Source organism: Amblyomma mixtum, chromosome 4 (assembly GCF_055824585.1).
Source record: "Amblyomma mixtum isolate Tamu chromosome 4, ASM5582458v1, whole genome shotgun sequence".
NCBI classification, from domain to species: Eukaryota; Metazoa; Arthropoda; class Arachnida; order Ixodida; family Ixodidae; genus Amblyomma; species Amblyomma mixtum.
In genome coordinates this window covers 124,629,687-124,644,236 of record NC_143015.1, presented here as the reverse complement: position 1 = coordinate 124,644,236, position 14,550 = coordinate 124,629,687, and the positions used below count along the sequence as shown (strand labels likewise).

General features: G+C 49.4%; 1 protein-coding gene across 1 annotated transcript in view; it reads right to left on the bottom strand.

The window, feature by feature from the left end:
• Positions 1-14,550, bottom strand: part of LOC149348158 (glutamate receptor ionotropic, NMDA 2B-like) — a 210,749-nt gene that overhangs the window by 22,059 nt on the left and 174,140 nt on the right. The window contains exons 11-16 of the mRNA XM_089587966.1: positions 13,797-13,944; positions 10,166-10,349; positions 9,067-9,192; positions 4,292-4,512; positions 2,286-2,620; positions 1,639-1,891 (exon numbers count right to left, since the gene is read on the bottom strand). Of these exons, the coding sequence (XP_089444092.1) occupies positions 1,639-1,891; positions 2,286-2,620; positions 4,292-4,512; positions 9,067-9,192; positions 10,166-10,349; positions 13,797-13,944 (1,267 nt within the window). The remainder of the gene's footprint in view (positions 1-1,638; positions 1,892-2,285; positions 2,621-4,291; positions 4,513-9,066; positions 9,193-10,165; positions 10,350-13,796; positions 13,945-14,550) is intronic.

The following is a 14,550-nucleotide window of genomic DNA, read 5'->3' as shown; positions in this document are numbered from 1 at the left end:
GGTAGTGATACGGTTATACCTCGCCACTTCTCTCGACGTCTTGGCTCCTTCTGTTTGCGGCAAGGTCTCTTGTACAAGAACTCGAGAGGCAACGATAGACCTTACCTTCTCGTCATTCCAGCCGACCTCTGATCTGACGTTCTTTTCGCCAGCCACGATGAGCCCACGTCTGGCCACTTGGGCTTTTCACGTACGCTCGCCAGAGTGCGGAACATGTATTACTGGCCTGGACTTTCTGCTGATGTCAAACGATACGTTAAAAGCTGCCGAGAATGCCAGCGCCGGAAAACGCCACCACTTAAGCCGGCGGGTTTTCTCAAGCCCGTTACTGCCCCTCGCGCTCCGTTCGACCAGATCGGCATGGACCTCCTCGGCCCTTTCCCCTTGTCGCAGGGCGGCAATAAGTGGATCATAGTTGCTACCGACTATTTGACTCGCTACGCCGAGACCAAGGCGATCCCTCGTGGCACAGCTTCGGAAGTCGCAGAGTTTTTCATGCACAACATCGTCCTGCGACATGGCGCTCCTTCGCACGTGATTACAGACAGAGGGACGGCGTTTACAGCGCAACTAATCGACCACATCTTTCGGCTGAGCTGCACAACACACCGCAAGACCACGGCCTACCATCCGCAGAGCAATGGCTTGACCGAACAATTAAACAGGACCCTTGCGGACATGTTGTCCATGTACGTAGATGTTCAACACAAAACTTGGGATGAGGTCCTGCCGTATGTCACCTTTGCCTACAACACCGCCCTGCAGGAAACTACGCGCTTCTCCCCGTTTCGCCTTGTGTACGGACGCGAAGTCCAGAGCATGCTTGATGCCATGCTCCCGTGCCCAGAGGATGACCAACTCGCCCCAGACGCCCAACAGTTTGCCCAACGTGCTGAAGAAGCCCGTCAGCTGGCCCGCGTGCACATCGGGCAACAGCAGAGCTCGGATGCGCGCCGGTACAACCTTCGCCACCGACAGGTTGACTACAAACCCGGTGACCAAGTCTGGGTGTGGACTCCTGTTCGTCGCCAAGGCTTGTGTGAGAAACTTCTCTCCCGCTATTTTGGCCTTTACAGAGTGGTACGGCGTGTGAGTGAGGTTAACTATGAAGTGGTCCCGGACGGTGCTGCGCAACCGCGACGCCGACAGCCCGACTCTGACACTGTGCACGTTGTGCGGCTTAAGCCGTACTATACACGGTGACGCAAACGTGCTGATGTTTTCGCGCGCTTCAGTTGCGGCAGTTTGCTTGTTTTTTTTGTTTATTTTTTGTTTCACCCTTACGTCGACAGCGACAGCGCTCTTTTTTTTCTTCATAAGCGGGGAATAATGCCACCTAGTATTGCCAGGTGGCGCATACGAAGTAGGGCGACGACGACGAAGTAGGGCTCGCGCCGTGTGGAGTCTGTCGCTGTTGTTGCCCCAGCTTGCCTGGCCTTCCCTTTCGTGCCTGCTAATAAAGCCCCCCTTCGTCAGCAAGTACGTTACAGTATTGAAGAAGATGCGTAGCTTGTTGGGCCATTTGGTGCATGGTAAGTAGAAAACCAGCGAAAAGGACGCATTCACAAGGAGGAGAAGTACACAGGACAACGCTGGAAACCAAACAAACCAATGACGTCCTGCTGTCACTGTACTCACCAGAGAGATGAGGGCCAGCCAGCGGCCCGAGGGCCCGCGACTCCCGGAAGCGACGCGGGCGCGCAGGTAGCGGAAGTAGAGGTGCTCCAGAAACAGCAGCAGCAAGGTGAGCAACACTCCGCAGCCCAGCAGCAGGAAAGCGCTCATAAACTGGTTCACATCTAGAGGGTTGCTCGCGTTGCGCTTTGCCTTGTCCGGCTTGCAGGCGCCCTGCAGCCAGAACCGCTGGAGACGCTCCAGGTCCCCACGTTCTCTGCGCACATGATGGAGAGAAGGTGCATGAGGAACCCCAAACGACACCGGGACTTCGTACCCAAGAAATCCGTAACAAGAGGATCACTGGCAGAAACAGAAATGTCCAAGTAATGGGCAATCTGCGATTATACTTCAGGGAGACCACACATATGCCCTCAGTGTAACTTTGCCGTGGCTTTTATTTGCTTCAGAATTACTACCCAAAAGAACTGATTTGAATTTTCCTTCGGGTTGCATGGCTAGCCTAAGCGCCTTTGACAACAGCGGCTTCAAGGAAACTCAGAAATGAAGCTAAAGCTCCGTGTTGTTTATGTTCCAGGGGTCACTGTCGACAACTTCTTGGAAGACGACTGCTGCGTAAGAACACAAGAGTGCACTTTAAGAGAGCTCACCGGTATTCAATCATCTGTCGGTTGAACATCTGCAGGTACTTGGACTTCTTCGGGAGCGCGAATCCGTATCCGGTCATGGCGTACCACGAGCCCACGGTGAGCAGGCGGCACTCGTCGTCCTGACCGACCAGGTAGTCCAGCACTGTGGCGTCATACACGAAGGCGTCCAGCTCCCCTCGCTTGACGGCCCGAATGCCTTCGAGGACCGTGGACCGGTTGAATTGCCGCATGTAAGAGTACATCTTGGGCTTGTTCTGCTTAAGCACTGCCTCCGTGTTTCCTTTCGGGATGGTCCCGAACCGGAACGGAGGGTCCACCTGCATTGGGTTCTGCAGCTGCGCGCCGCCACCCGCGTCGGGACAGGTCAATGACTCGGAAGCATGGGGCACGCGACATTTCACTATCGCCTAGTGAGTACGCCCGGATCCGAATTGCACGAGCCCTTTCAAGTTGCTAAAAGTGACTTTTGCACATGGCCGAATGCATTCGTGCCGTTGCCGCTATTCCAACAGTGGGCTTTCTCTTGGTTGGCTTTTTTATTAACTTGGAGTCTTTTTACTTGGGCTCCTCTTTCGTTTTACAAAAGTGATTTTTCTTGCCTCTATAGCCAGGCTCTGTCGCTTACAGCTCTAAGAAGGCTGCGGTGGTCATCGTCATTCTCCTCGACTTTGAATTAGAATTTGGCTCCTCAGCTTCGGAGTGGAATTTCATAATATCCTCTTTTATCACCATTTTTATTAGCAAAACAGAACGAACCGACAAAAGCAGACTTCACGGCAGCAGCGCCACTGCAACATAAACAGCGAATGCTGTTTTGTTCGAAAAATTGCCGAACAGCATCGCAAAACCTCGTTGAGTTCGAATTCCGTAGGCACCTCGAATGCGATTCAACTTAAATGCCGTTTTAACGTATTTATGTCGCACTGTTACCACGGTTACGGTTACCAGAACAGTAGCCTCTCGCACTACGCGTTATAACTGGTGGCTTGTCGCGCTATGAGTTGTAAACGATTCTATTCATCATCTTTAATGACGCCGTCTTCCGCTTCCCGATGCTCGCCGCCAGAAGTGCTGCTGCACGTAAACGATCCTATTGAGTCATGATGTACAAAGACTCAAATACGTCACCAACGACACATTCATGTAGCTGAACGCGATCTAAAGTCAACGGCGGCCAAGCCAGCTAAATGCGTCGCTGAGGCTTATAAAGAGCGGGCCAGCGAAATGGCGCGTCAAACAGCGAGGAGTACTGAGCAGCGAGGAGTACTGTGCTGGCGGCCAGACACAGAAAAAAAAGAGGCGGAACGCGGCGACACGCAAAGAACCAAAAGCAAAAGCGGCAAGGGACGCCAAGCGCGCTACCAAGCTGAACTATAGCCTGCTGAACTATGAGCCGTCTCAATATGCGTTACGCATTTCTAGCGACGCATTTTATTGCGAAAGCAATACTACTTGCACTTTGCAGGGTGACCACCATCTTGCCGCGGCGGTGACCACCATTGACCTTTATTTGACCTTGATTGCATTAGTTGGATTAGATTTGATTACATTAGATTGGATTGGACTGGATTGGATTGGATTAGATTACATTAGATTAGAATAGATTATATTGGATTGGATTGAATTGGATTGGATTGGATTGGAACGGAACGGAAAGGAATGGATTGGATTTGATTTGATTGGATTGGATTGGATTGGATTGTATAACCGATGCATCACCACAAGTCTAACCACAAGCACCACCACCAGCTACACTGCCAGCTGTACCATGGCGTAGGTACGGATATTGCTTTCGCAATTACCGGGCTTAACCAAGCTAAGCCAAAGCGAATTTTTATGTTTACGCTTACATCTGATGACGAGACATACTACAGTTTTTTTCTGTTTCTGTCTCTCAAAACATAAAAACAAGAAGCTCGCGTGTGCCTTTTAATTAATACCGCCGTGGTCCAAAACCACGTACTCTTATCTCAGAGTTGGTTCTTGACAGCGCCTCGCATACGCACCCGGTGGTCCTCGATGCCGATGAGGTTGTAGTACTCCTCTCGGGTGATCATGAATGCGGCCAGGTTGGCCGTGTAGATGGCCAGGAAGACGACGGCGAACATGGCCCACACATTGGACATGAAGCGGGCCGTGTAGCCCCGTGGGCAGTCCACGTTCACCGCCGCCCCGAACAGGATGGCCCACACCAGCCAGTAGGTGCGGAACAGCGAGAACCGATGCTCTGCGACGCAGAGGCGGAAGAACCGAGCGAGAAACGATGACTCTTTCGTGGGCATATGTGCGCAATGAAAAAAATCTCTGCCTCTCCCGTAACCGAGAGTAGAGTAAGCATGAAATGTTTACGGGCATAACACATTGGTTGTAGATGGTACTAGTCAAAATCTTGAAATGGGTCTAGTGTTCAACACACCACACATGAATGTATATGCAGCGCGTTCGAATACTCCGCCAGCGTGTATACATCATCAGCCTGACTACACCCAATGCAGGGCAAAGGCCTCTCCCATGTCTCTCCAATTAACCCTGTCCTTTGCTAGTTGCCGCCACTGTATCCCCGCAAACTTCTTAATCTCATCCGCCCACCTAACTTTCTGCCGTCCCCTGCTACGTTTGCTTTCTCTTGGAATCCACTCCGTTACCCTTAAGGACCAGCGGTTATCTTGCCTTCGCATTACATGCCCTGCCCAAGCCCACTTCTTCCTCTTGATTTCAACTAGGATGTCATTAACCCGCGTTTGTTCCCTCACCCACTCCGCCCTCTTCCGATATCTTAACGTTACACCTATCATTTTCCTTTCCATAGCTCGCTGCGTTGTTCTTAACTTAAGCTGAACCCTCTTTGTTAGCCTCCACGTTTCTGCCCCATAGGTGAGTACCGGTAGGATACAGCTGTTATATACTTTTCTCTGCGTGTATACATCTGCCTGCCAAAGGGGGAAACGGCATGAGCTGAAGGCCCAGCGGCCGGTCTTTAACATGTGTGAGTGTGGGACCGCAGCGCCAACCATGAGGACGGCGCGGAAGCAGTTTTTCTGCCCAAAGCCCTTCTCACCCTGGAGCTCCCCTCTTGCTCTAAGCGGCCCTCTCTATTAGAGATTCTCGTTAAATCTCGTTTCAGTGCCCGGATGCTCTCGTTTCAGTGCCCGGATGAGTGAAATTCAGTGCCCGGATGTTGGTTCTCGGTCTCGGCGTGACGTCACCACACTGCCGGCAACGGGAGCTGAAAGCATTTCATGCTTTAAACAAATGATTAGGTCAGAGGATGCGAAGACGCGGAATGAAGCTGTTGTGTCCCCTTATTGCTTTTGTGTGTGTGCGCCCCCGCGTCCTCCTCCTAACGACCACTCAATCCTCCTCCTAACGACACTTGCCCCTCGTCGCACGCTGTCACCAGATGCCCCCCCACGGTGCGCCCCCGCACCCTCCTCCTGTTCTGGGAAGCCACTCCCTCCCGTGGACGCTTCTCAGCTCCCTCCTTTCTTCGGGCGGCCAGTTCGGCTCCTACCTCGGTCGACGCTGGTCGCACCCTCATCGGCTTTAAATAAACGAAGTCTTAAAGTACCGTGTGCGTCTTCGCTGCATTCAACACAGCGACCGGACACGACAGTGGCGACGAGAAAGTGGATTCGACCCGCGCTACGCAACGCTATTGACAAGCCATGGCTACGCGAGGGTTTCCCAATCAGATACCAGAGTTCAACGGCTCATCGTGGTCATCGTGGGTTGGACGCCTTCAGTTCTACTTTGAAGCTAACAACATCACAGACCCAGCCTTGAAGAGGGCCAACCTGCTGACGCTGTGCGGGGAGCAGACCTACGATACTGTCTGCGCCCTTATTCAGCCAAGCACACCAGCGGCAGTGTCTTACGACGACATCGTAAAAGCGCTGCAAAAGCACTACGACCCAAGGCCATCCGAGGTCTACAGCCGGGCTCGCTTCCAACGACGAGATCAACTGGGAGGAGAAACTGTGAGCGCCTACGTAGCCGCGCTCAAGAAGCTCGCTGCCGACTGCAATTTTGGAACGCTGTCGACAACAGCTACCGGGCAGGAGGGAGACGCAGCTTCTTCTGCTAACACCACCATGCTTCCCTTGGACGTGATGTTACGCGACAGATTTGTGTGCGGACTGAGTGACGAGTCACTGCAGCAGCGCCTGTTCGCTGAGAAGGACCTCACATTCAGCAAAGCTTACGACATCGCCGTTCGAGCGGAGAGCGCCGGTCACCAGCAGAGAGGGATTCGCCGGAACACCGAGCCGGTACACCAGACAAGCAACCAGGTGCGCAAGCCTTCTGTTGTTGTAAAATCGGTCAAAAAGGCACAACGCTGCTGGCGGTGTGACGACCAACACAACCCCCAGGGATGTCGATTCCAGTCAGCCACGTGTAATTTTTGCCACAAGCGAGGGCATATCGAAAGAGCATGCATTACGAAACGGAGACTTGCCAAGATAAAGTCACCTTCCCAGCCTAATCACAGCGTCAACGCCTCAGAGAATACGCCGCTATCTGATCTCCATGGAACAACATCAGCAACACCATCTGTGTTGTACGACCTGAACACCATGAATCTCGGCACGCGACCGAAGATTTTTACAGAAGTAAGCGTACATCACCAGCTGATTAAGTTCGAGGTGGACTCCGGCGCAGCCTGTACTCTGATCAGTGAGGACACGTTCCGAACTTCATGGCCATCTGACGCACCCGCCCTGCAACAAGACGACACGCACCTGCGAACGTGGTCAGGACAGAATCTGCCACTATTGGGCTCTGCCAACGTGCAGGTTAACTACAACGGCCAGACCCATACGCTACCTCTGCTTGTTGTGAAGGGCACAGGATCAAGCCTTCTAGGGAGAAACTGGTTTTCTCCACTAGGCGTGATGATATGCAGTAAACATCAAAACGCCGATGCGCTAAGCCGTCTGCCACTAGACGCAACTGTTGACGAACCATTTCCACCAGGAGACGTTCTGATGTTCGAAGCACTGCCAGAACCTCCGCTTACAGCAGGCACAGTTGCAGCATCTACGCAGAAGTGCGCAGCTCTCCGGCTAGTTTACACAGCTGTTCAACAAGGCAACGTGCATAAACTCAAAGGGGACAACTTCGATGCTTACCGCAGGCGAGCTACAGAGTTGAGCACCCATCGCGGCTGCATCATATTTGGGTCCCGAGTTGTGATGCCGAGAGAACTACGCGCACAAGCTATGTCTCTCATCCACGCCGGACATCGGGGCATCGTTGCAATGAAAAAGTGTGCCAGAAGCTACATGTGGTGGCCTGGCATTGACAACGACATCGAAACAGTGGTGCGAGAATGCAAGCCTTGCCAGAGCAGCCGGAGCGCCCCGCCGAAAGCTCCTGTCCCAGAATGGGAAAAGCCAGACACACCATGGCACACACTGCACATTGATTTTGCAGGACCAATTGAGGGCTGCACTTTCCTTGTGGTCGTAGATGCCTACACAAAGTGGCTTGAGATAAGGCAAATGGGACAGACGACTTCGGCAGCAGTCATTGACAACCTCCGATCACTATTTGCAACGTTCGGCCTGCCGCGCAAGGTAGTGTCGGACAACGGAACACCGTTTGTGTCTGCGGAGATCCTCAAGTTTTATCGCGACAACGGGATCTCATCAGTTACATCGGCCCCCTACCACCCAGCGACAAACGGACAAGCCGAGCGCTACGTAGCCGAGCTAAAACGCGCCCTTGAAAGAGATCAGACAGGCTCGCTGCAGCGCCGCCTTGCGCGCTTTCTCTTCAAGCAGCACACGACGGTTCAGAGCACAACAGGCGAGACCCCCTCGAAAATGATGTTCGAGCGTGAAATGCGAACCCAGCTCACAGCCATCCTCCCCGAGCCAAAGGCAGAGACGTTCCGGGAAGAAAAAGCAATTCCGCGCTGCGGCACGCTTAATGAGGGGCAGCGCGTCCTCGCCCGACAGTTTCTGAAAAAGCCACGCTGGGAGGAAGCTACAATTGTCAGACGCATAGGCCTGCGCTCTTGGCTCGTCAACATACATGGCACAGTAGCACGCCGACATCTCAACCAGCTGCGTAGATTTACGACGCCGTCTGAGAGCTGTCCGCCAGCGGAGAGAACACGTGCACCATTTTCCCACATAGCCTGGCACCTCTTCCCGGAAGAAGAGACTTCGCCCAGGACAGACCTAGGAGACACAGCGAACAACAGCCAGCCTACAAGTGTTTTTCCCCCGAGCGCACAAAGCCAGCGCGCCTCCACGCGTGAGCGCCGACCCCCTGCACGATACCAGGCAACTTTCTAAGGGGGAAGGAAGTGTTGTGTCCCCTTATTGCTTTTGTGTGTGTGCGCCCCCTCCTAACGACCACTCGCATTCCCCTCCTAACGACAGTTCGCATCCTCCTCCTAACGACCACTCAATCCTCCTCCTAACGACACTTGCCCCTCGTCGCACGCTGTCACCAGATGCCCCCCCACGGTGCGCCCCCGCACCCTCCTCCTGTTCTGGGAAGCCACTCCCTCCCGTGGACGCTTCTCAGCTCCCTCCTTTCTTCGGGCGGCCAGTTCGGCTCCTACCTCGGTCGACGCTGGTCGCACCCTCATCGGCTTTAAATAAACGAAGTCTTAAAGTACCGTGTGCGTCTTCGCTGCATTCAACACAGCGACCGGACACGACAGAAGCATTGACTGAAGTTCACGCTCTAACATCGTGACTCAGTGAAGTAGATGAAGCGGGGCACATAAAATTGCCAATCAGTCGCTTTCGAGTGCACCGAGACGCACCTCTGGGAGGAGTGATCCGCATGTCGTAGCCGGAGGGGCTCATCCACTCGAACACGAAGATGGAGAATGCGGCTACCTGGATGCTCACCAGCAGGATGAGCAGCCATGACACCGTGTCGAAAGGTTCTGCGCATGAAAAGTTCAAAGCACGGTTAAGAATGCGTAAAGAAGTTCTGTTTTCAACTCGTCTTCAGACTGTAGAAGCCTGGCTCACGGGTGCCTATAGAATGTAACCTGAATACTACTGTTAGCCACGCAGTGACACATAGGGTATTGTGGCTGGTCCATATGTAGTGGCCATCAAAATTGTCAAGTGTGCGTATAAGCTGCCAGCTACAAACGATTCGATCTTGTTAAAATCCTCAAGGAGACATTTGCGACCTTCGCCACAAATCTGCAGGCAAATGCTGAAGGCAGCATCCTTCAGTAAAGTTTTTGTCGCTTTGAGTTAAACGCTAATCCTTCATCGTAGACTGCGTCTCTAGAACGTAATGTTGGAGAGTCGTTCTTACGTTATGATCTTATAGTATGTTTCACAGACATATAGTGATACTGTGTCTATAAAGCGTAACAAAGATCTCTAAGCATTTCATCCCACTTTCTTCCTCTTCCCCCGCTACATGTCTCCTAGTTAAAGGTACCAACCCGGACGCGTGTTCGCCAAATGCAGCCGGTACAGCCAGCGATGACAGCGCCGCCCACCGGCAGGTAGCAGCCACATTAAGGCTGGTTATAAATATTCATTCAGAACGACGGCTTGACATCGCCGCTATGGCGCAGTGGATTAGAGGCATGTGTTGCGTATGGAAGGTGGGCCGTTCGACTCCGCTCTCTGTACTGTAAATTTATTGGTTTTTTTTAACTTCTTTTTTTCCATTTTTTCCCTTTTAGGTCGCAAATCGTTATGCTTAGTGGCATATAACGCCATTTAAGAGGATTTATTATCCCTTTTAGGTAAGCCGTTGTGACAATCTTCAGTCACCGTGATCAATTCACCGTGGTTTCAAGCCTGGTGGCTGTACAGGCTGCAGTTGGCGAATACGCAACCCGGACCTTGTTGTGATGAACTTGCCCCCTATAAATTCTCTCGTTCTCTCACCGAGAAAGGCCTTAGGTGAGATGATGCCAGTCCGCTTTGCTACCACGATGGCAATTCCAGTCTCTAGGAATGGCACGGTGAAATCCACTGCCGTCTGGCGGTCGGAGTTAATCTTGATGGAGGTGACCACGATGTCAGCCTTGCCCTCCAGCAACTCGGCAATTAGTCCGTTCCACGTGCCATTCTGCAAACACGGGTAAGTTAGCATTCCCCATGGCCACATCAAATCAAAACTGAGAGCCGATAGGAGTTGAACTCTATAGATAAATCACAGCTAAACCACGTATGCGATAAGCGCTAATGTTATCTAGCAAAAAAGACTGCTTTCACTGAAAACTAAGCATTTATAACCTGAAGTAGGGTCGATAAATGACATGCAGGCATCGGCAACAACAACCGTTTTAATTAGCCAAGTGCGGTGACGGCATGACAAGTTTCTGAATGGATCGTTGAGGCTAGGCTGCGGGGCCGTCCAACTCCCAGTTGTGATCGTCGAATACTTTTTGGTGTTGATGTTGCGGGTTTGAATTGAGTAGCGGGGAAGAAAACGTCCCATACATCCCATTTTAAAGTCCAAGCTTCTGAGCAATAAATGTTCTTTGGTGTCGAAAATTGTCAACATAGGCGCAAATAACTGCACAACTCATTTTTACGCAGAACAAAACATTCCATGGAGTCGCCCTGAGTGTTCCTTTAATAAGACCACTTGAGAGGCAATCAGAGGCAGCAAAAGACATTGGGCTTACAAAGCTGGAATTAGCACTCTGAACAGCGCAACATGCAATGTAGTAAGTAACCTTTCGATGCAATAGGAAACTCTTGCCAAAAGTAATAATTGCCAAAAGTAAAAGTAACTCTTGCCTAAAGTAATAATAAAAGGAACTAGCAAGTCTGTATTGGATTTGGTGTTTTTGCCTAGAGGACTACCTGAATACACTGTTGAAGTTGTGGAAGGCATCTCTGACCACCTGCTTGTCAGTGTTCGCTTGCTCATTGTCGCTTGTACTCAATCTAATAACCCTGTGAAACGTTCTTTCAAAGACTACTCACGTGCAGATGATGCATCCATTATAGAACATTTGGAAACATGCCTGATCGATTTTAATGATACTGATTTGACCGCACTTTGGCGCCGCTTTAAAGATATGTGCCACTACTGTATAGATAAGTTTGTGCCGAGCAAACGTAAACTTGTTCATAGAAAAACGCCGTGGATGACGCGTGAAATAATCCACTTAAAGAGAAAGATAAAAAGGTTAAAGAAACGGCGCATGCATTTAGATCATTTAAAGGACTTAAAGGAAGGGCTTGCACGCGCAGTACACTCTTCGAAAGAACACTATTTTAATACAGTGCTTCCAAATTTCATTGTAGAGGAACCAAAAAAGTTTTGGAATTATATAAGCGAAAAAAAGAAACCAGTGTCGCAAATTTTGGTTGATGGTTCTGTAGTTATCGATCACGGGGATATTGCGCACCACTTCAATGAGTACTTTCACAGTGTGTTTTCAAAATCCGGTGCTTGTACATCCAGTGACGCAGTGTTTGACCTCTGTGATGTAAATTTTGTTTCATACCCTGGCGTAGTTTCAATGCTACTGAATTTAAAAACTAAATCATCATGTGGTCCCGACAACCTTCCTAACGTCTTCCTGAAGCGATATGCTGAATCTGTAGCAAAGTTTCTAGTTATTATATTTCGTATTTCATTACTTCATGGACGCCTACCGAGCGACTGGAAGATAGCCAGGGTTGTGCCAATACACAAGAAAGGTGACCGTGCATTATTACAAAATTACCGTCCAATATCACTTACATCATCATGTTGTAAACTAATCGAACATATTATTGCCAACCAGATTAATGAACATATCGAACATATTATTGCCAACCAGATTAATGAATTTTTAGATGCGCACGCAGTCCTCTCTAATTTCCAGCACGGGTTCAGAAAAGGATACTCAACAATTACACAACTAGTGACAGTTATACATTCACTCGCTTCATGTCTTGATAACAACGGCCAGATTGATGCAATATTTCTTGACTTCAGCAAAGCTTTCGATAGAGTTCCCCATGACAAACTGATATTGAAACTCAGACGCATTGGCCTCCCGGAAATTTTGATCATATGGATATCAAATTATTTAACCAATCGCTACCAATTTGTCGCAGTTAATGAGCAACAATCAGGTTGCCTTCCAGTCGGCTCTGGCGTGCCTCAAGGAAGTGTGCTGGGGCCATTATTATTTTTATTGTATATTAATGACATTGCCACTGAACTTGACCCGAATGTGCAAATCAGGTTGTTTGCGGATGATTGTGTGCTCTTTCATGAAATAACTTCAATTGACGACCAAATCCATCTTAACTCCTCTCTTGCTAAGATTTTTGAATGGTGTGAAACGTGGGACATGCAACTTAACACTGATAAGACCGTCTTTCTTCGCTTCTCTCGCAAAAAAGCTCCTCTTTCTTTTAACTACAGGTTAGGTTCGTCGCCTTTGCTGGAAGAGACTAAATATAAGTATTTGGGTGTCACACTTACTAACACTTTATCATGGAATTTACATATAGATAACATCTGCTCTTCTGCACTCCGCAAACTATACTTCTTAAGACATAAGCTTAAAACTTCTCCCCCTAGCGTAAAATTACTTGCTTACAATTCACTGATTAGACCGAAACTCGAATACGCATGTGTTGTCTGGGACCCGTTTACTAAACACAATATCACCCGCCTAGAAAAGGTACAGAGAAAAGCTGTAAGGTTTATTTACTCTAAATTTTCCCCGTATGACTCACCCTCTGAAATAATGCAGGTTAATGGTATTCAATGTCTTGCACAACGAAGAAAAAATTTACGTTTGGAATTTCTTTACTTGCTTTGGAAACAAGAATTAGCTACTAACCCTGCCCCATATCGGTCGCTTTCAACGTCGAGGTATACACGCCACCATCATCCTAATTCTCTGACGCCGTATTTTGCAAGAACAGATTTATTCAAGTTTTCAGTTTTTCCTCGCACAGTAACGGACTGGAATGATTCTTTATTGCCTTTCCCCACACTTTGATGTTTACTAACTTTGTTATTATTGTTTTGTTTGTCATTTTACCCACCCTGCTTGGACCTGTATAAGGTTTGCAGTATTCAATAAAGAAAGAAATTCGGTTCGACACCAATCTAAACCAGAAGTGAGGCGGTACAGCGAATTAATTAGGTAAAAGTGGTGAAAATTATTTTGTGCCATCTCTGATTTTCCAATCCTGCGCGACGCCAAAATTGGGAGGAGAGTTTTTTTTAGCCTTCCGGAAAAGGTGCTACGGAAGGCTGATCTTCGTAATCTCAGTTTTAATAATTGTCGTCTGTAAAGAGCAAACGTGACGAGCTATTATTGATCCAAAATTAAAATTTCACTTAGTAGTTTCTATGTTACAGACCCAGTAGGAAATGGTGTCGGTCCTCTCATCGGCACGACCAAATACTCTGTTTGCCCCTGTCCTCGCGGCAAAGCGAGTTCTGGCCTGACGACAGGTCATTACGCAAAGATGTGTTGTTGTTATGATAAGAATTTATTTCGTTACAATACGTTCAAGCACCAGAATAACACAAGAATATAATCGCACTCACTTCTTGGACGCCCCAGGTTTCGTCCTCAACTCTGTGGATGTCGTAGGTGAAGCCCAAGTCCTGGGCGAACTTCTGCAGCAGGTCTATGCAGAAGCCCATGCAGCACTTGTAGAAAGTGGAATTCTTGCGAGCGGCCGTGTCATTGATGCTGCGCATAGGGCAGAAGTGAAACAAGACACCCATTAAAACGCCCAGCTCTGCACCAGCAGAGTTGAGTAGGGGTTGTTGTTAGCATATGGTGGGATAAGCTTTTCGATTGTTCTGCAGGCAATTGCTCCACCGTAGAGACGGCTAGATGGCATTAGGGGTCGGAAATTTGAAGCACTGATCTGTGATCTGGGCGATCTAAGTCGCCATGCACACAATCTCCTACAATAGTCATTAATAGCTGCCCTCATCACCATCTGGAGTCCAGGTCAGAGTCTCGAAAAAATTTTAGATCAAGGCAGGATGCCTCCTCACTATATGACCAATTTTATGTGTGTATTTGTGGTTTTGGTGGTTTTGAGTGGTTTTGTGCGTTCATGTGAATTTTTTTTTTTTCTGCTTGAACTGATCCCGTCTTTAGGCAAAAAGTGGTGTAACGTTTCCGGTAACCTTACTGCGGTGTGGCGGTTGGCAGCGGTCGTAGGGCTCATTCAAGTTATCGCAAATCTGCAGCTTAGTGGATCGCAATTGATTATTCGGCTTCTGCTTCAGTTTCTGAAATTTCACAAGTCGAGATGAAAGTATCATTTCTTCAGCGTCCTGGAAT